Source organism: Notechis scutatus, chromosome 2, assembly GCF_049901735.1.
Source record: "Notechis scutatus isolate UNSWTSFEM ecotype Mainland chromosome 2, rNotScu1.2, whole genome shotgun sequence".
Lineage (NCBI taxonomy): Eukaryota > Metazoa > Chordata > Lepidosauria > Squamata > Elapidae > Notechis > Notechis scutatus.
In genome coordinates, this window is record NC_142010.1 from 205,643,248 (window position 1) to 205,663,380 (window position 20,133).

Below are 20,133 nucleotides of genomic sequence, written 5' to 3' on the forward strand. Positions count from 1 at the left end.
CCGTTTTGGAGCCTTCCTGGCCTCAGAGGAACCTCTAGGGGGGGTATTTTTGCTCCCAGAAGGCTCCTCTGGGGCTCAGGAAGGGGAATCCCAGAACAGTTGATCGTATGAACAGCTGATTGTCGGGAGGGGAAAAATACCTTAAGGGGCGAGCGTCAGGCAGGCCGGGTGGGCAGTCGGGGCAAGTGATCCAGTGGCAACCGGGCAACCGGGTTGGGGGCGTGGCCAGCCAGAACTTACTACCGGTTTGGTGATCCACGTTAAATCCTTGCTACCAGTTCACCTGAACCGGTGCAAACCGGCTGAATACCACCACTGGTATATGCATAGCGGTTATCCTTTAAGAGCTGAATGCAATGAAATTTCATTTTAATATATGCTGATTAGTGTACATGTAAAGTGACAGCAAAGCTTATTCCATTCCATTCCATTCTATTCTATATAAAAGTACAACTTACAAATTATAACTAAAAAATAGGGAGAGAGGGAGGGAGGGAGTAGGATAAGTGGGGGGGGATCTGCTATTCACAGAGAGATGCCAAAATAAAGCATATACTTGCCTCATCAAAGATAAACTCTGAGAATTTCTAGGGAATCTATCTTGACCCTCTTTCTTCCAACTATACTATCTAAACCTCACTGCCTCTTGGTTCTCTGGAATGCAACGTCTCCCTTCTGGGAATTCAGACTACATTCTCTGCAGTGAGTTCTAGTCCCACATTAGGCTTGAAAGCTGGCTGGGTGACTTTGCATCAGTCACTCTCTTTCAGCCCAAACCTCCTCACAGGCTTGTTTTTATTGTGGGGAACACAGAAGGAGGAAGGAACCTTATGTATGTTTGCTGCCTGGAGTTACTTGTAAAGTAATAAAGGAGGAATAAAAATCTAACAAATAAATTTTAAAAAAACCTAAAAGTGATTATAATTATGTTATTCAAAAAGCTTAAAGTATTGAAAATAGAAAGTGAAATATTCCATTATTTAACTTTTCATCCAAAGATAAATATAAAACAGAAAGAGCCACTGCAATTCACATCAAACTATTAGTGTGATGTGAATTGATAGTCTTGAAATATTGATTAATTGATTGATTGTTTGTTTGTACCCATCTCACTTTGAGCCCATAAAAATATTTTATTAAATAAAGATCTCAAAATGTTGATAAAACAAAATGGGGGGACACACACAGAAAAAGCACAGTCAAGAGGATTCAAATTATATGGTTCAGTTTGCTAAACTAGCCCACAGGGAAGCCTTAATTCTGTTTTCAGATTCTATCAAGATTTCAGTTCAAGCCAAAAGTTAACTAAGAATAAATAGAGGATCAGTTTTCTGTCACTGAAAGGTTAGAAGATGACATTGGAGAAGAATAAATAAAGAGAGCATTACAATATAGGGTTTCAGATTTTCAGGGTTTGCAAGATTTCATCTTTGATTAAACACTTGTTTTGGGGTAGCCATATACAGTATGTGATTGTATTGTCACCTGTGCTACAGTTTCTTCATGTAGAGCAGAATGAAGTACGTTATTAATGTCCATATTTGTGAGGGGGGGGAAACCCCTCACAATTCTATTTTAACAGCCACATTTTTATTAAGTTCCTCCAACATTTCTTTGGTGGTGTTGGGTGAGAAGCATTGTGAAAATGACAGAATAGAAATTCAGCAGTGCTGGATTTTCAGGGTCAGATTTGCTACTTGTGACAAGAGGCAGCCATAGAAGTCTTAGCAGTTCATCACTGAGCTGTGGTGGTTAGAGTGCAGTACTGCAAGCTACTTCTGCTGGCTGCTAGCAATTCAGCAATTTGATTCTCACCGTCTCAAGGTTGACTGAGTCTTCCATCCTTCTGAGGTCGATAAAATGAGGGCCCAGATTGTTGGGGGGGCAATATGGTGATTCTGTACAGCTCTTAGAGAGGGCTGTAAAGCACTGTGAAGAGGTATATAAGTCTAAGTGCTAATGCTATTGCTATATGAAGTATGCCACTAATGTCATTATAAGATATTGTGGGTGGATTTCCCTGAGCATTAGTGTTGTATGTAGGAATATGAATTGGGAAGAGAGACCAGATTATAGAACTGTTTCTATGTTTCAAATGGCTTGTGTAACAGGTGACATTCTTTCCACACAACTTCACATCTACAAAAAGACTAGTCACAATCTGTGCCTTTTCAGAAATGTAGCTTCTGATTTTAAAAATTCCAGTTAAGCTCCAGGCTAAAACACCTATGATGCACATGCACACAGAGAGGCACAATTCTGACATGTTGAATGTCTCAGAGGAAAAAAATCTCTATCCTGAACTATTTATTTTCTCTTATTTTCTGATTTCTCTTCATGACAGAGTATTAATTCTTATCTGACTCAGGCTGCCGTCTTGTCAACATAGCAAAGGATTGTTTTCTTTTAAAAAAATTGGATGAACATACCAAGAAGACATTTCTGCTTTCACAAAACCTTTGGTGTTTTAAGGGTGATTGGTTTGTTAGTTATTTTAGTCTTAGTTTAGTCTCCCACCCACCCCTACCCTCCACCCCTGATAAAATATGGTCACTATTAGATGATGGGGTGAGTGGGTTGCTGTTTCTTTTTAAATTTTTTGAGCATAAGCCAAAACTGGATTGGTGAAAGCTAAATCAATAAGATCAATAGTTCCTTTCATTCGTCTAAACAATTCACTTATTCATTCATTCATTCCTTTCATTCATCCAAACAATTTAGAAGAGGGAATACAAGAGGAACTAATAAAATCTGCTGATGACACTAAACTGGCAGGAATAGCCAACCCCCCCAGAAGATAGTCTCGAGATCGAAATGGATCTCAACAGATGTGAACACTGGGCCCTATCCAACAAAATGAAATTTAAGGTAGATAAAGGTAAGATTTTACACTTAGGAAAGAAAAGCCAAAAGTACAGGTACAGATCAGGTGAAATCTGGCTCAATAATAGTAACTGTCCTAGTGGACAATCATTTAAATATGAGCCAGCCAAAAAATGCCAATGCAATCCTAGGATGCATTAACAGAGGGATAGAATCAAGATTACACAAAGTACTAGTACTACTTTACAAAGCCTTAGTAAGGCCACACCTGGAATACAGCAAACAGTTTTGGTCACCACATTATAAAAAAGATGTGACTGTGGAAAAAGTGCAGAGAAGAGCAACAAAGATGATTAGGGGCCTGGAAACTAAAACCATAGGTGGTATTCAGCAGGTTCTGACCAATTCTGGAGAACTGGTAGCAGAAATTTTGAGTAGTTCAGAGAACTGGCAAATACCACCTCTGACTGGAGATTTTACAGTATCCTTCACCTGCCACGCCCACCAAGCCACACCCACAGAACTGATTGTCAGCTTTGGAAGCCATATTCCACGCTGCCACATAGCCTGAGAGAATGGAAGTGGGGTGATTACAAAGCTGAAAGGCGTCCCCCCTTGAAAAATTCACCTCCTAAAAGAGATAATAAAAAATTGCAACCAGGGGTTAATACAATGCCCTTAACGCAAAACTTTAGATTCAGGTTTCCACAGATGTGCCAGGTGCTATTCTAATAAAGGTACTTTTGAGATATGTTTGTCTTGGAGTTACTGATTGGAATGGAGAAGGAACGCTGGAACGCTGACACCGGTAGTAAAAAAAATTTGAATCCCACCACTGACTAAAACATATGATCAACAGTTGCAGGATTTGCATATAGCACGTGTAGTGAAATAAGGACCAGGGGAGACATGATAGCAGTGTTCCAACATTTGAAAAGTTGCCACAAAGAAAGGGGATCAACCTATTGACCAAAGCACCAGAGGGCAGGACAAGAAACAACGGATGGAAACTAATCAAAGAGAGATCCAACCTAGAACTAAAGAGAAATTTCTTGATAGTGAGAACTATCAACCAGTGGAACAGCTTGCCTTCAGAAGTTGTGGGTGCTCTTATCACTGGAGGTTTTTAAGAAGAGACTTGTCTGAAATGGTAAAGGGCTGCCTACTTGAGCAGGGGATTGGACCAGAAGACCTCCAAAGGTCCATTTCAACTCTGATATTCTATTTGTTATGACAATTATCTGGCCTCCATTTGAGCCTGACATAGTGGCATTTCAGGATTTGGGAAAAGTAAAAACCTTTGCCTGGAGATCCCTGCTGTACATTTCAGAGATCTAGTCCAACAGTGGATCCTGGTTTCAGTCCAAATTGAGTATTTTCACATTCTCTCTGGAAAGTTGTTTTGTGTTCTTGAAGTTCCACTTATAAATGTGATTGTTCAACTGAATTTTGGCCTCATAGCATTTGCCTTTGATTGTGGTGTAATTTCAACCTTGCATTGAGTAAATTGGGATGTAGTCTTTTGCCTAATAGCTTGTCTGTGAAATAAGCAAGCATTAAAACAGTGTGTGTGACAGTTTACTCACTTGTCAAGCGTACTGACAAATTAAGCTTTAAATGGATGGATATTTAGCAATCTCCTGGCACACAGAGTCTTGCCATCCGTTGCATCACAAAGATAGCAGGCACAAAAAACACCCTGCAGGTACTGCAAAGGTGTCTGAAAACTTATTCCATTCTTGCGTTATCCCAGGATTTCTTTTCTCTTCTTGTGAAATCTTGAAAGACAATAGGGCCTTTGTCTGAAGATTTTCCACTTATATAATTATAGCTTGAGCCCACATAAACCTCCTTTATCATCAGTGCCGTACTTTCCCTAGACAGTACACATGGGAACGTAAAATCACCTAATCCTCGGTATCAGAACTCTGTGTCAAGGAAACACAAGGTGAGGTTGAGTCTTGTACAGTTTATTATTTAGGAGAAAAATAAGTTAAGGATGCTCTTGAGCTGAGACTCAATTCTTGGAAATTACATGGAGTTACCATGTAGAACTACCAACTACCATGACAGGTAGTTCTTGACTTACAACAGTTCATTTAGTGACCCACTCAAAGTTATAATGGGACTGAAAAATGACATTTTTTCCCCATTTTTGTGACCATTTTTCACACTTATGACCATTGCAGCGTCCCCATGGTCAGGTGATATACATTCGGATGCTTGACGACTGCCTCACATTTATGACTGTTGCAGGGTCCCAGAGTCACGTGATTCTGACAAGCAACATCAACGGGGAAAGCCAGATTCGCTTCACAATGGTGTTACTAATTGAAGAACTGCACGGATTCGCTTAACAAACGTGGCGAGAAAAGGCACAAAATGGAGCAAAAAACTCACTTCACAAATTTCTCATTGAACAACATAAATTAGGTTGGGCTCACGGGTGGCCGGAAGTGGAGGACTACCTGAATGCCGTTTTCATGGCAGTGTTTTGCCACGGTCTTCTTCTAAGACGTTTTTATTTTAAACTTTCCAGTCTAGGGTACAGCCCTGAGATTCTCTTCAGGAGATCCCTCTGAGTGCTAACTTGAGCTGATCCTGCCTAGGCAAGATCAGCCAGCTGCTGTCCCCTGCTTGCTGTAGAGCCATGCCGAATGATACAAGCTTGGAAACCTTTTCTCCTCCCCTCAGGCACCCTTCTACTCTAAAACAGGCAGGATTCACAATTTCCCTGTACGTTAGGGGTCCTCAAACTCGGCAACTTTAAGACTTGTGGACTTCAATTCCCAGAATTCTCCAGGAATTGAAATCCACAAGTCTTAAAGTTGCCGAGTTTGGAGACCTCTGCTGTATGTCATCAAATTCACATGAGCTTTCACCAGATCTCATGCTGTAAGCCTAAAATCTCAAGCCTAAAATCTCATGTTATTGAAGTGTTTTGTCATCTTGTAAGATGTAAACGCTACTCTTTGTAGGCTTGTTGGTTTCAAATTTAATATCTGGGCCTTCTTCAGGCCTATTTGATAGGTGCTATGTATATTTTTGTTCTGAAAGGCACACAGGTGGTCCTTGACTTGCAACCATTCGTTTAGTTCGAAGTTTACAATAGCGCTGAAAAAAATGACATATGACCAGCTTTCACACTTAATGACCGTTGCGGCCTCCTCATGGTCACATATTCATGCAATCACTATTTGTAACCTTCCCAGCTGGCTGTCGACAAGCAAAATCAATGGAAGGAGCAGATTTTCTTAATGGCCACTGAATTCATTTAAACAAGTGCAGTAATTCGCTTAACTGTTGTATCACATTAGGACCATTCATTTGGGCAAGAAATGGTGAATATTCCCTTACAGTATCTTATCAGATGTCCTTGCATATCTTATAAAGAGACAATATCGCCAGTTCTACTTATTATAATTCATCCAGGGATTGAGGACATGTAAAAACGAATGCATTCTCACAATCTCTTTTGTTCTCTTTCTGAAGTACAAACTTCTGTAGTTCTCTCTTTTTCTCAAACACACATACATTTCCAACTCAATGACTATCAAATCTGGCTAGGTCTGAATTCCAGAATAATTCACTCTCTGTGATGGCTCTAAATCTCTACAGTTGTCACCCATGTTTATAACTTCTGGCAACATTGGCCAGTCCCAATAAGTGTTTTCCACTTACTCAGTTCACATGGGAACTTATTCTTGTTTTAAGTACCACTGTTACATTGAGAACTGCCTGCTGTTAAGTAGGAGAACTTTATTCTGATAGTTTCTACATGTTCCATTAGCTCAAATCTAAAAGGTTAAATTTTAACTCCTCTGTGACCTACTTTGGTTGAGTTTAATGTATTCCATCTTTGATAAATGTCCATTCATACTTTTTTAAGAATACAGGACACAAGATACATGATATAGAAATCAAACAAGTACTGGTCAATAGATATGATAACAATGTAATAATAACCACTAATGGTGACGAAGGTAGTCATTTTGGTTTCCTTGCCCAATCTGATGTAGGAATCAAGGTGGTGGCCCTTTCCTTGGCTATGGAAGCTCACTGTGTGATTTTTGGTTAGTCCCTCACTCTTTGATCAACTATCCCAAAGGATTCCTGCAGAAAACCATTAAGAAAGGGATGATATATAAGCTGCAAGGTGCAATTATTCAGATAGAGTTGATAATTTTGCACATGATTATCCACATGCTTTACTGGATTTATTTTATGTCTTGCCTCAATGCCTAACTTATAATTCTATCCAGTGAAGGCATGATGAGATTGAGCAAATAAAGTATCTTTTAAAGTGTTAATTCAACCGCCTAGCATGACACTAAAAAATCCCCCACCATTGGGCAAAAAATTCTTCCAAAAAAAAAAAAAAAAAAAAAAAGAAAAGAAAAAAAAAAAAAAAAGAAGGAGGAAACCCCCCCCCCCCCCCTGCTTCTTCTTTTTTTTTTTTATAATAAAAAAAAAAAAAAAAAAAAATCCACACTCCCTCCCTAAAAAAAAAAAAAAAAAAAAAAAAATTATTTTTATTATATAATTTTGTTTTACTGAGCTACAATCATTATCTTAAAATAGCAGCAACTGCCCACCCTTGTTGTGGAAGATAAGTAGAGTCAGATCTGATTAGTACTTGGCAATAGATAAGACCAGCAGAAAACTTCAGGTTAATAGCTTGATTGGCAAATTTAAAAAATAAAATCCTGGAAGAGATGAACATAGAGTGGGTTCTATAATATTGCCAAAAAAGTTATATGGTATGAAATCATCAGAAGCTGAATTTAATTTCAACCTGGCCTTTAGCATGACACTAGAAAACCTGATCCCTATTGGGTCATCAATTCCTTACCTAAACAGAGAAACAGAATTACCAAGGTTAGGCAAAAAAGCAGAGGGAGTGAGAGCAACTCCTGACTTCCTGGTGGCTTCCCCATTGAGTTTCTTTATAGGACACTGGCAGGAAGCATCAGAAATCCTTCTTTCACTTGTGGGAAACTTGCAAGGAGAAAGACAGTGGGGTAGTGAGCAGGAAGTTGCAAGTCCAAGGCCAGCAGGCAGATAAGTGGTTGCTGCCAGATGGGAAAGGGACCAAGGAGATGTGTGGTGCTATGAGTCAGGAATGGTATGTGGTGTGTGGTACCGTGTGGGCTGTAAAGGATGTGTGGGTGTGTATCAGAGATGCCACATACGTCGGGGAGGCCAGTGTCATTGCAACTTTGAAAATATCTAGTTTCAGTGTCAAAAATTACTTGAAGACAAGATAACATAGGAAAAAATAATTTCAATTTCTTTGATTCTCCCCCTCCATCCTATGTATTGTATTATTATGTTATGTATTATTGGCACTGAGATGCAGAATGCCCAGTGCACAGCTTTTCCTAGAGGGTTTAAATTATTTAGGAGCATTTTTTTCTTTTCCTGAGCATAATTAATCCTTGAATATTTATAGAAACTATGGTATTAACATGAATAAAGGCTTTGTGATATGAGAAAGGGTCTTAATTTAATGGGTTTAATGAGGATTACATCTGGATTATTGTGATCGGGAAGCATTGAATGTTTAGATCTGAAAATTATAACTCAACGTTGATTTTCTGTTCTGATATTAATGACATTTAAAATTCTACTACTATGTTTTATTTTAAGTCTTCAAGAAGCCCTCATTTTTGCAATGTACTGAGTTAAATAAATAAGCATTCCTCCTCTTATGGAAAGTCTTAGAAATACATTATTAGTGGTCTCATATAGAATGAATCTTGGGGAAAGACATACAAGATTTTGCTGACCTTAAGGAGAACAAGACTTTTGGCTGAGGGATTCTTTCAAGAAGTCTTCCCATAGAAAGTGCAATATGTTTTCACAAAGCAAAATATTTTTTCCCAATGATGCTGTTTCAGCTTTGGAATGTCTTTCTATGTTGTACCAACTTTCAGCACCTGTTTGAGACATTTTTATTTAGCTATATATTTTAATTTAAATAATTATTCTGTCTCCCGTGTAATTTGTCTGTATATGTATATGTTGCATGTGCGTGCCTGCTATTTTTCTTTATGCTTACTCAAAATTTGGGAGAAAGCCAGTGGTATCCAAGAAACAAATTCCACATTCACCCTGCAGTCCCAAAACTTTGAAGGGCTGAAGAAATTCCTGTGGGAATTTGTGAGCCTGTAGGGACAGGGAGAAAAAAAGCTAACATCCTTTTCGTATTCAGTCCATTCTTGTACTTTGAGATGTTGGTCTCCTATTTTTCTGCAATATGTTCCACTTCAAATAGTTCACAGCCTACATCGGGGTGTCCAACTTAGGCCACTTTTAAGACGAGTGAATTTTAACTCCCAGAGTTCATGCTGGCTGGGGAACTCTAGGAGCTGAGGTCCACAAATTTTAAAGTTGGTAATGTTGGACATCCCTGGTCTATCTTATTGTACAATAGTCACATGAGGAAAAGTGGTACAGGGGTTTAATTATGAGTATAAGTACCCGTTGTTGTCAGCTTGGGGTGTTATCATCAACACCTAAAAATAGAAAAGAACTGTTTCAGGGAAAGTACATGTTTCCATTTAGAAAGTCCCACCTTGTCAATTGAGCAGCATGGTGTGGCTCAGCAGTTAAGATGTTGGGCTCGTTGGCTGGAAAGCCAGAAGTCCAGGTTTGAGACCTAAGCACCACATGACTGTGTAAACTCCCATCCTAGCCTCAGTTTCTGCCAACCTAGCAGTTCAAAAACATGCAGATGTGAGTAGATAAAGAGATATCCCTTCGGTGGGAAGGTAACAGTGCTCTGTGATGTCAAGCTGGCCACATGACCGTGGAAATCTCTTTGGACAGTGCTGGCTCAATGGCCTTGAAATGGAGATGAGAAACCCCCCCGTAGTTGACAATGACTAGCGGAATAAAATCTGCAGGAGGTCCTTTAGCTTTACTTTGCTAGTAGGACTGGGAAAGATCCTTGTCAGAAAGTATGGAGACATGAATCAATCAGGACAATTTGAATATTTGAAGGATCTTCTAACACAAGAACTATATTGATTTGCCATCATATGGTACTCTATGCTTGGGTCTTGGGAATGAGAGACAATTAACAACCAGCCCAGTTCAAAACAAAATATTGTGAAAGCACTTTTGTAATGTATTTGATGGAAGTCCAATACAGGGAATTTTCCACTGGTGAGCACTCCTACCTCATCCTGCTCCATGGCTGCTGGCTTTTCCATCCTCCCTTCCATAACAAGAGTGTGAGCCATTTCACCATCCAGCTCTGACCTTATGAAACTTATATCCTGAAACTTACTAAAGTAGTGATGGCGATGATGATGTTGACAACAATAACAAAAGTATTATTCCAGATATAAAGGATTGGATTAAGGAGATGTGTGAATCCATGTGGATTCAGGAAATGTGAATCCAGCATGTAATATGTTTCCTTTTGGTACAGTCTTCAAAATATTTTACAACAATAGAGTAGAGGTAATCCTCGACTTGCAAACATTTGTTTAGTGACTGTTCAGAATTAGAACAGCACTGAAAAAGTGGCTTATAATCATTTTTCACAAGACCACTGCAGCATCTTCATGAACATGTGATCAAAAATCAGATGCTTGGCAACTGGCTCATATTTATGATGGTTGTAGTGTCCCAGGGCCACGTGATCCCCTTTTGCGACCTTCTGACAAGAAAAGTCAATGGGGCAGCCAGATTTACTTAACAACTGTGTTCTTAATTTAACAACTGCAGTGATTCACTTAACAATTGTGGCAAGAAAGGTCATTAAATGGGGCAAAACTCACTTTACAGCCATCTCACTTAGCCACATAAATTTTGGGCTCAGTTGTGGTCATAAGTCAAGAATATTGGTTTTTTTTTGTCTTTAAATTAGATTTTTTTAAAGATATGATATATATGAAATTGGCTTAGATTGCTGATACTATTCTTTTCCTTTCTGTTATTATTTACCACCTGTGTACGGTTTTTGTAGCTTCTTTTTTTCTATCTTCACACACACACACACACACACACACACCCCTGTCCTCCCCAGTCATGATTGTTTTATTGCTCCACCTCAATGGCTAATTAGTTTCTTATTTTTTTCTTCCGTGCCAAAACATGGTGAGGGAATAAGGAGCTTGGGGTCTGCTTAATAATTGGTGGCTATTTTTTTTTATTTTGCTCTTTTTCCACTAGCTCTGGAAAGAGTACTGGGTGGCTCTGTGGGACACGACTGAGGTGGGACAAACCTGCTCCCAAAATTTGAAAGGGGAGGCCAACGGCTGTGCAGAAGTGCTCTCAGTTCCTTTGACAGCCACCTTGGTGATGCTGAAGATAAGGTCATGGAGGGTCACTTCTGAGTGTGTTGGGCTCTTGAGGGCCAAGGAGAGAGCAGAGGGAGGGAAGAACTAAGCCAAGTTACAGGGGAATCTTTGTTTCTAACTTTAGGCCCTTCTTCAGTTATCAGCAATGACGACGATTCGGCAAGTCCCCTTCATCACATCTCTAATGGAAGCAACACGCCGTCTTCTTCTGAGGGAGGCCCAGATGCAGTAATTATTGGAATGACGAAGATTCCTGTAATTGAAAATCCTCAATATTTTGGAATTACAAACAGTCATCTCAAGCCTGACACATGTAAGTAGTACACATTTATATATATATATTTATGTGTATGTATATCTATAGATAAATAGGTGTCTCCCCAAGCTCATGTAATTTATGATTGATTCCCCTCTTTCTGATATTGATTATGCATGCTAAGTAATGGGCTATCCATATAACTATAAACATGTTTCTTCAAATTACAACCTATGGGGCTTAATAAAGCTTATTTTATTAGATGTGGTTAAAATTGCCCCATTGTTAACATTTTTTAAAATGGAATAAATCCAATATATGAATTCTAATTATCTTTTATTTCTTTGGCCAGATGCTTAACAAAAATGACCTTTAAGTTATGTTAAATATGTTTTTTTTTAATAAACATAATTACAAATTCCGCAGATGAAGTAAGTTTTAGCGATTGTCAAATCTGTTGAACAGTGAAGGTCAAATGGTGATCAAACTGTAGCACACGTTTCGGATGAAATCAGAAATATTTGAGTGGATAAAAAAAGGATAGTTGACTCCATAGACTTTGAAGTAAAACCAATAGCAGACATACACACATTTCTATCACCTATTCCCTTTTGGATAGGCAGCATTATTTAAAGTATTAGAAACTGGATAAGAAATTGTGAGCCAAAGAAAGGCATGATAATGACATAAGAAAATAAACAAAATATTACTATTTACATCAGTAGCATTCTCAATACATTTTAATATCTTCCTCCCTGGAAAATCATATTTACTTCCATCACATCCATGCACTGAATCGGACATTGCTTTTTTGTTCTTTCAAATTCTTACCTCTCTCTCTTTTTGAGAATTTCATCAGTTCCATGATCTGACTTCCTCTGTCTACCCTTTCCCCTTTCTTTTTCCTCTAGTCTCCCCTTCTTCATCTCTATTTGTTTTGTGTTCCTATGTTCTCTCCACAGCCTATGTCTTCTTCAGTGGCAATTCATTTTTATATTCAGTGCACACTCATTCAGGACTCATTAATTTCTAACCCTATCCCTTCTTTAGCACACACCTTCGTTAGGCTGCCATGGCCATTGTATCTGCCTCCTTCTTACGTTGTTCCTAACATACAGGAAGTCCTCGACTTACAACAATCCCTTTGGTGATGGTTCAAAGTTACAACAGCACTGAAAAAAGTGACTTATGACCATTTTTCACACTTAAGATCATTGCAGCACCCCCATGGTTACATAATCAAAATTCAGATACTTGGTAACTGGTTCATATTTATGCAGGCTGCAGTATCTCAGGGTCAGGCCATCAGCTTTTGCAATCTTCTGACAAGCAACGTCAATGGGGAAGCCAGATTCACTTAACAACCAGGTTACTAACTTAACAGCTGCAATGCTTCATTTAACAACGGTGGCAAGAAAGGTCGTAAAATGAGGCAAAAACAATAAACATAAATTTCGGGCTCAATTGTGATCATAAGTCAAGGGCTAGCTGTATTTACTATCATGTCCATGTAACTGAATAAGCAAAACCACATTCTTTCATGTAATGAATTTAACTTTTTTTGATACATGTTCTTCCGCTTATTATCTTTCTACCAGCATTTATACATCTTAATTTTTTTTAATTTTCCATCATGTCTTTAATGAAATCTACTTGCTCAGGATTTTTTATTTTTATTTTGCCGTTCATCACAAAACCTACAATTCTTCACTCTGTATTCTCTGTGGAAAACAACCACCATGATCTCAGACCTAAATGTTTTCAGAGCCACCCCACAGCCTAATGTTGAAAATATCAGTCAACAACACTGTATCATGTTGTATACATAAGTACACAAATATTCCCATCCCCAATGAACACATTTCTACCATTAATGCAAGCATTTATTTACCCACAAATACATTTGAAATACATTTAAACCATGGGAACATTATACTGTATATCCTTGCCTTAATCCTTACTCAGTGCTGCACGTTTGCTAAGCATCCTGTTTATTGTCATACATCCTTTACTTCCAGCACATAATGCTCTTAATGCATTCAACCTTCAACTCCATATTTGCATAAAACATTCCATAGTTTAAGCCTGCTCAACTTTATCACACATATTCTATAAATCAACAAAAGTACAACGCTTGTCACATCTATACAATTCACAGGGTCCTGTGGAAGAGAAAAACCAATCCATCATGGTTTCCCAGATTTTGCTCACGGTCACCTATATGGACAGAATTCTGCTAAACACATTTCCAGGCACACTTGGCAAGTCAACAAACTAATTTCCCCTGTAGTTGTGACATTTACACAAGTTACCCTCATTTTGTATAGGAGACGAGTTACAACTTCCTTCCAGTTGTCAGGAACAGAAGCTACCTTTGTACGCACTTGAAACGAGTTGCACTGCCATTCTGTAAGCCAGAGGTCTCCAAACTTGGCAAGTTTAAGAATTGTGGACTTCAAATCCCAGAATTCTCCAGACAGCATAGTCTTAAAGTTGCTAAGCAAACCACATCTGTATTTTAATGTTTTCCATCTTTACTTGTAGCCTGGTCATTTTTCAACATTTTTCACAGCATTTCTGCTTTACTTTTCATCCACTTTTTTTTTTCCTTTTTGGCCACAAGCATTTTGCAGCGTTCAGAGGAATGTCATCCCACTATCATTTCCATGCGTTGTATCTCTTTGAGTTCATTCCATATCTTTTTTTTTTTTTTTGGTTTTTCATTCCATTAACTTTGCTGGAGGCTCCCGATTTAGCTGTGTTCCATCTAGTCCCTCACAACTTCTCTAGAAACCAGATAATGACTTCTCCCAATGCAAGAACCCATGTAGAATTTAATTAGCTTCGGGAGAGCACTCAAGGAGTCAAGGTCTGAACTGCTGCTCCTTAATAAATGATGGCTACAACTGTCCGATCAGGAAGGAGCAAAAGAATATCTCTCGTCCCATCCTTCACCAGGACAACAGCATGGCCAATGGTTCTGAACACAGCCAAGAAGTGTAAGCAGGGGTAGGCTGCTACCCGTTCTCCCCGGTTTGGGTGAACCGGTAGCTAATTTTATGGTTGTTTTATGGCCAGTTCGGTGAACCGGCAAATCCCACCCCTGGCTGGTCCTGCCCTGCCCACCCCGCCCACCCCGCCCCATCCCACCCCTCCCAGGAGCCACCACGCAGCCCATTTTGTAAGTGCAGGGCCCATGAGGAAGCTTGGGGAGGCCTGTTTCCAGCCTCCAGAGGGCCTCCAGAGCCCGGGGAGCTGTTTTTGCCCTCCCGGAGGCTCCAGAAAAACCTCTGGAGCCCGGGGAAGGTGAAAATGCCCCCCACCATGGTGCAGGAGGCTGACTAGGCAACACACACACCATGGCCACGGCTACCCAGCAACCAGGCAGAGAACTAGTTTCTAAAATTTTTGAAGCCCACCCCTGGGTGTAATAGGAAGAGGAAGATTGTTTTTGATCACCCACATCTTAATAAAGATACATACCCAAATGTCCAGTGCTGTTTCAGTCTATGTTTCACATCTGAACCCTAGCTGAAAAGGCATGTTCTTCACATAATTGGGTCATAGATTTGTGGACCCATCCCACAATCTTGGTTGCCCAAGATTTTCAAATATTAATAAAGGATAAATTATAGCCTCAGTCATGCCCTTCGTATTTGCATCATTTCCTAATAATGGTATGAACAGTACTGATAAGTTTGCCCCATTTGGGGCAATAGGCCACAAGTGTAACCAAAGTCCACTTCCACCCCAAATGTGCTCACATGGGTTTATGCACACCGAATCTCCAGTCTAAACAGTAACCTAGATTTTACCGACATTCCACTAAAATGGAACCACATGCAACATACCGGTGCACGCTCAGGGAATCTCTAGTAAACTTTTAATTTATTTCAGTGATAAAAATTTACACGTTCATAAAATAAAAATGAAACATTTATTGAACTGTACAGTATATTTTTACAATTATCCCCATGCTGGTAGAGATGTTACAGATGTGCTTATATTTCCAAGAGAAATTGAATCACTGGCAACTGCAGCTCAAAACAGGCAAGATGGTTGTTTTGAAACACAACTGAAGCTCTGCCCTTTTGTATATTTGTGTAAATCAACATACATCCCAAAGGATTGGATTGGAGTGCCCCAACTGGCATTGTTCCTGTTTTGACCACCCTGGTGGATGCTGCTAAGTTGCACCAACCTAACTGTAAGCAATGTCAGTGGATCCCCAATATTCAGTAACAGTGTTAGTTCACAGGATCAATGGGTGTTACAGTAGTTGGTGTTCTTGTAGAAATGAATATTTTGCCTATTTCAATTGTGTTAAAAATCCTAACCCACAAAATACATTACACTGGAAACAGAACAAATTACAAAAGCTGTATCGGTATTTTTCCCATGAGAGATTTTGAGCCATGCACTTAAACGGTTTGTGAAATAAATAGGTATGTGAATACCAAATAAGCTCACTTTATAATAAGGACAGCTTATTCTATAGCCATAAATAATAATTTAAAGAATACAATGTTGTTGCTTGATTTGGAACTTGTATGTCCTTGCTAAGCATGTAGAAACTGATGTATATGCTTACTACTACTACTACTACTACTACTAAAACCAAAAGAGGGAGAAATGTAAAATCATTTAAAAGGAATATTGTATCATTAAAACCATTAAATAATATCATATTGGATAACCCTATCAACGTTCATTTTTTTTCAACATGTAATCTTGAACAGTAATCAGTCAGGTCCTTGCTCTTCCTTTCCTTTCCTTTCCTTTCCTTTCCTTTCCTTTCCTTTCCTTTCCTTTCCTTTCCTTTCCTTTCCTTTCCTTTCCTGTCCTGTCCTGTCCTGTCCTGTCCTGTCCTGTCCTTTCCTTTCCTTTCCTTTCCTTTCCTTTCCTTTCCTTTCCTTTCCTTTCCTTTCCTTTCCTTTCCTTTCCTTTCCTTTCCTTTCCTTTCCTGTCCTGTCCTTTCCTTTCCTTTCCTTTCCTTTCCTTTCCTTTCCTTTCCTTCCCTTCCCTTCCCTTCCCTTCCCTTCCCCCTCCCCTTCCCCTTCCTCTTTCCTTTTCTCTTCTCTTCCCTTCTTCCCTTCCCTTTCCCCCTCCAAAGAATGACTATTTTTAATGAACATCAGAAGCTGGGAAGGCATGAACTGTGCAGATAAATCTGATCCAAGTATTTAACTAATCTTTTAAAGTCTCTTGTCCAACATGTACAGGATTATCACAAAACAAGCCAGCTTTTTCCAAAAACAAATCCAAGCACCTGCTCTTCATCTCTAAACTTTTAATTACTTTAATTTTATTGCTTAATTACATTAATCCAACCAGAGTAAATATTTCTACACATTGAAATCTGTTCCTACAACTGGTTTTTCTTGATCTTGTTTAAGGGAGTTGAAATGTTTGTCCTCGGTGCAGACAAAAAAAAAAAAAAAGCACCAGCGGTAGAGGAGAAATTCATTCCATTCAAATTCCTAAATAATTTAATCAAATAAACTTCCAAAACTGAAGCACAAATTACAAAGAAATTCCATATCGATTGTGTATTTCTGAGGAAATTTGCAATGCAGTGATCACCTCAGTTGTGCGCAACAGCTGTTCTACTCAGATTGTGCATTGTGTATAAATGGCAGTGACTCCAACTCATCCAGATAATCTCCTTCAGCTCAAAGAAGCCTGTTCTTTCAGAGTTACTCTAGCATCCAATATGTGGCAGTTGCCAATATTTTCCAATAAATGAAATCTCTGGTCCTTCTTGGCGAACATGTTGAATCAAATATATGCAGGTAGTCCTCAACTTACAACCACAGTTGAGCCTAAAATTTCCATTGCTGAGCGAGACTGTTGTTCAGTGAATTTGCCCCCATTTTGCAACCTTTCTCGTCTCGGTGAAGAAGTGAACCAGTGCAGTTGTTAAGTTAGCAATGCAGTTGTGAAGTGGATCTGGCTTCCCCATTGATTTTGTTTGTCGGAAGATCACAAAAGATGATTGCATGACCTTGGGACACTGCAACCGTCCTAAATATGAGCCAGCTGCCAGGCCTCTGGATTTTGATCCTGCGACTACGAGGATGCTCCAACGGTCGTAATTGTGAAAAATGGTGATAAGTCAATGCCGTTGTAACTTCAAACGATCACTAAACGAAAAGTTGTAAGTCGAGGACTACCTATACATCACCCATCGATCTAGAATCCATTTCATTGCCATTATTATTACAGTTGCCACTGTGATATTTACTGTTTCTATATGTTTCAGATGGACCCTAGAGCAGTTCTGATGAACCTTTTCATGCTTTCAGTGAACAAGAGGAGGAAGGGAACAGGACTGTGCTCTGCCCCTAGTGCTTGTGCGTCCTGATGGCCATGCCCCCACTCCCATGAACTGAGTTCATTTCCTCCAAGGGGGGGTCCTACACAAATAACACCTATATGTACATAGGGACTTTCATGGAGTCTGGCATTCAGTGTGACCAGGGTTTTAGTCTCATGCTACCCTTTGTGTGTTCTACTGCACTCCTACAGATATCCATTTTATGTGTTAAGCACATAGGGTGTACTTTGTTTGTATGCTTGATCCAGTATAATGCATAGAATTAGGCATAGTATTCAAGTTGTTCTAATATCCATTATTTGATACAATTACTTACTTTGGAATTTTACTTTAATGAAAAAACTGTCAGCTGAAAGGAAGAAAAAGAAGTCTGCAAGCTTCAGTGGGGGAAAAAAAACAGTTTAATTTTTAATTCCTAATGGATTTGTGTTTGTGTTTGTTGTTATTATCTCTGGATTAAAATATCTCAGAAACATTAAGGTAAGAACGCTAGGAGTGAATTAAAAGAACTATTCATGAATCAGTTGAACTTTTCTCTAATTTGTTATTAAATGATCATGTAATTAATCAAGTGTCTGTACTTGCATTATGTTCCTTGCCTCTGGCAAGAGTTCCAGAGGAGAGTCTGGAATAAAAGCAATTGTTGATTCAACAGACTTGTTGTTGACAAGCTGGTGTTCAATTATAATAGTAATGTTGTTGCTTCCAAAGGATTGTTTCCACAGTGATACAATCAGAGGCAACATAATGAGTAGCCTATTAATACTCTGTTGGTGTCTGGTTCTTCTCCTCCTTCTCCTTCTCCTTCTCCTTCTCCTTCCCCAATCCTTATCCTTCATAACTACTATTCCATCACCCGCTCCTCCTCCTTCTCCTCCCCCTCCCTCTCCCCTCCTCCTCCTCCACAAGGTCATAAAGTATTTCTCAATTTCTCCAAAACTCTTTATCAGATTGGATTTTTTTAAAAAAATAAGAAAGGATTTGGACAAGACAGCAATATCATTGTTCTCCAGGTCTACAAGTTCTAACCCTTTTGAGCTGGAATGCTAGAAAAAAAATTATGGACATAATTAAATTAATGTCCCAAAATTCAAAGCAGGTAACAGAGCTGTTGGATGTTGCTGTTATTTAAATACTGTTATGCTGTTATGCAAACACTGTTCCCAAACCCTTATTGCAACACAAAGATCCTTTGATCCTCAGAGAATGAATATGAAAAGCAGAGCTGAGGATTAATTTGAAGGCGATGTGTTAGGTTAAAAAAAAACCTATAAGTTCTAAAGTTTAATGTTCCATTTTCAGATGGGATCTAGATCCTGCAATTTCAAGAGAAATGTGTATCGGATCATTCAACCTATTAGATTATTTCACACAATACAGATCTGAACAAATTCTTCTATTGTTACTCCCCACTTTATTATTCCAGAATGGAGGAGCAGGATCAGGATTTTTTAAACAAAACAAAACAAAACAAAAACATAATGAAAGGCTGCCAATTTCTAATACAGGTGGTCCTCAACTTACAATTATTTATTTATTGCCTGAAAAAAAGTGACCTCTGTCCAGTTTTCACATGCAACCTGCATGTATTTATGATAGTTGCATTGCCCCGAGATGAATGGGATCACCATTTTTAACCTTCCCAGCCGGCTTCCAACAAGCAAAGTTAATGGGGGAAACCAGATTCATTTAAGAACCTCATGATTCACTTAACGACTGCAGCAATTTGCTTGACAGCTGTGGCCAAAAAACAGTTGCAAAATGGGGTGCAACTGACTTAACCATTGCCTTGCTTAGTAACAGGAATTTTGGGCTCAATTGTGGTTGTACGTTGAGGATTACCCCTACTTACAAGGTGGATAAGAGGTCTTTAATTTTCTTTTTATCACTCAGTGGCATGGAACTTGCTCTTCACCACTATTTCCCAGAAATGTATGGAATGCCGAAGCAATCATGTATGCCCTATGGACATTCTGGGAAGCAACACTGCTGATGCATATCAGGAGAACAGTGTTCACCCAGAATATATTTCTGTGATTGTAATCAATGTTTGAATCCAAGAGATGTTAAGACTGCTCAGTTTGTTTACTGAGAACAACGTATCAAAAATCCTTAATGGTAGCCAACTTTGCCCATGCACATTTGAAAGAAATATCATCATTGGAGTATGAGATGATATCAAGAATTCCTCAATGGGGCCTAAGGAACGTACTTTGGGAGGTGGGGGGGGGAAGGAAGTGGAGATTTACTTCTGAGTATGGTTTGTTTGGTGGGCTCGTTCTCACATCCTGGCTGCTGCAGTATAAAACTATTTGCTGTGTTTGAAGGACATATCACTTAAGTCTCATCCACTGCTAAGCCAGCTGTTGTTCCCATTTAAAAGTGGCACTTTCCTTCTTTTCACA

The 20,133-nt window shown here is 39.1% G+C and overlaps 1 protein-coding gene across 13 annotated transcripts in view; it reads left to right on the forward strand.

Annotated features, from left to right (window-relative positions):
- NTRK2 (neurotrophic receptor tyrosine kinase 2) overlaps positions 1-20,133 on the forward strand; it is a 197,258-nt gene that overhangs the window by 108,206 nt on the left and 68,919 nt on the right. For 11 of the 13 annotated variants that reach the window (XM_087957874.1, XM_087957872.1, XM_087957876.1 and 8 more), the window contains one exon: positions 11,260-11,448. In XM_087957874.1, the coding sequence (XP_087814000.1) occupies positions 11,260-11,448 (189 nt within the window). The remainder of the gene's footprint in view (positions 1-11,259; positions 11,449-20,133) is intronic. The other 2 variants (XM_087957878.1, XM_087957885.1) reach the window with 1 other exon arrangement.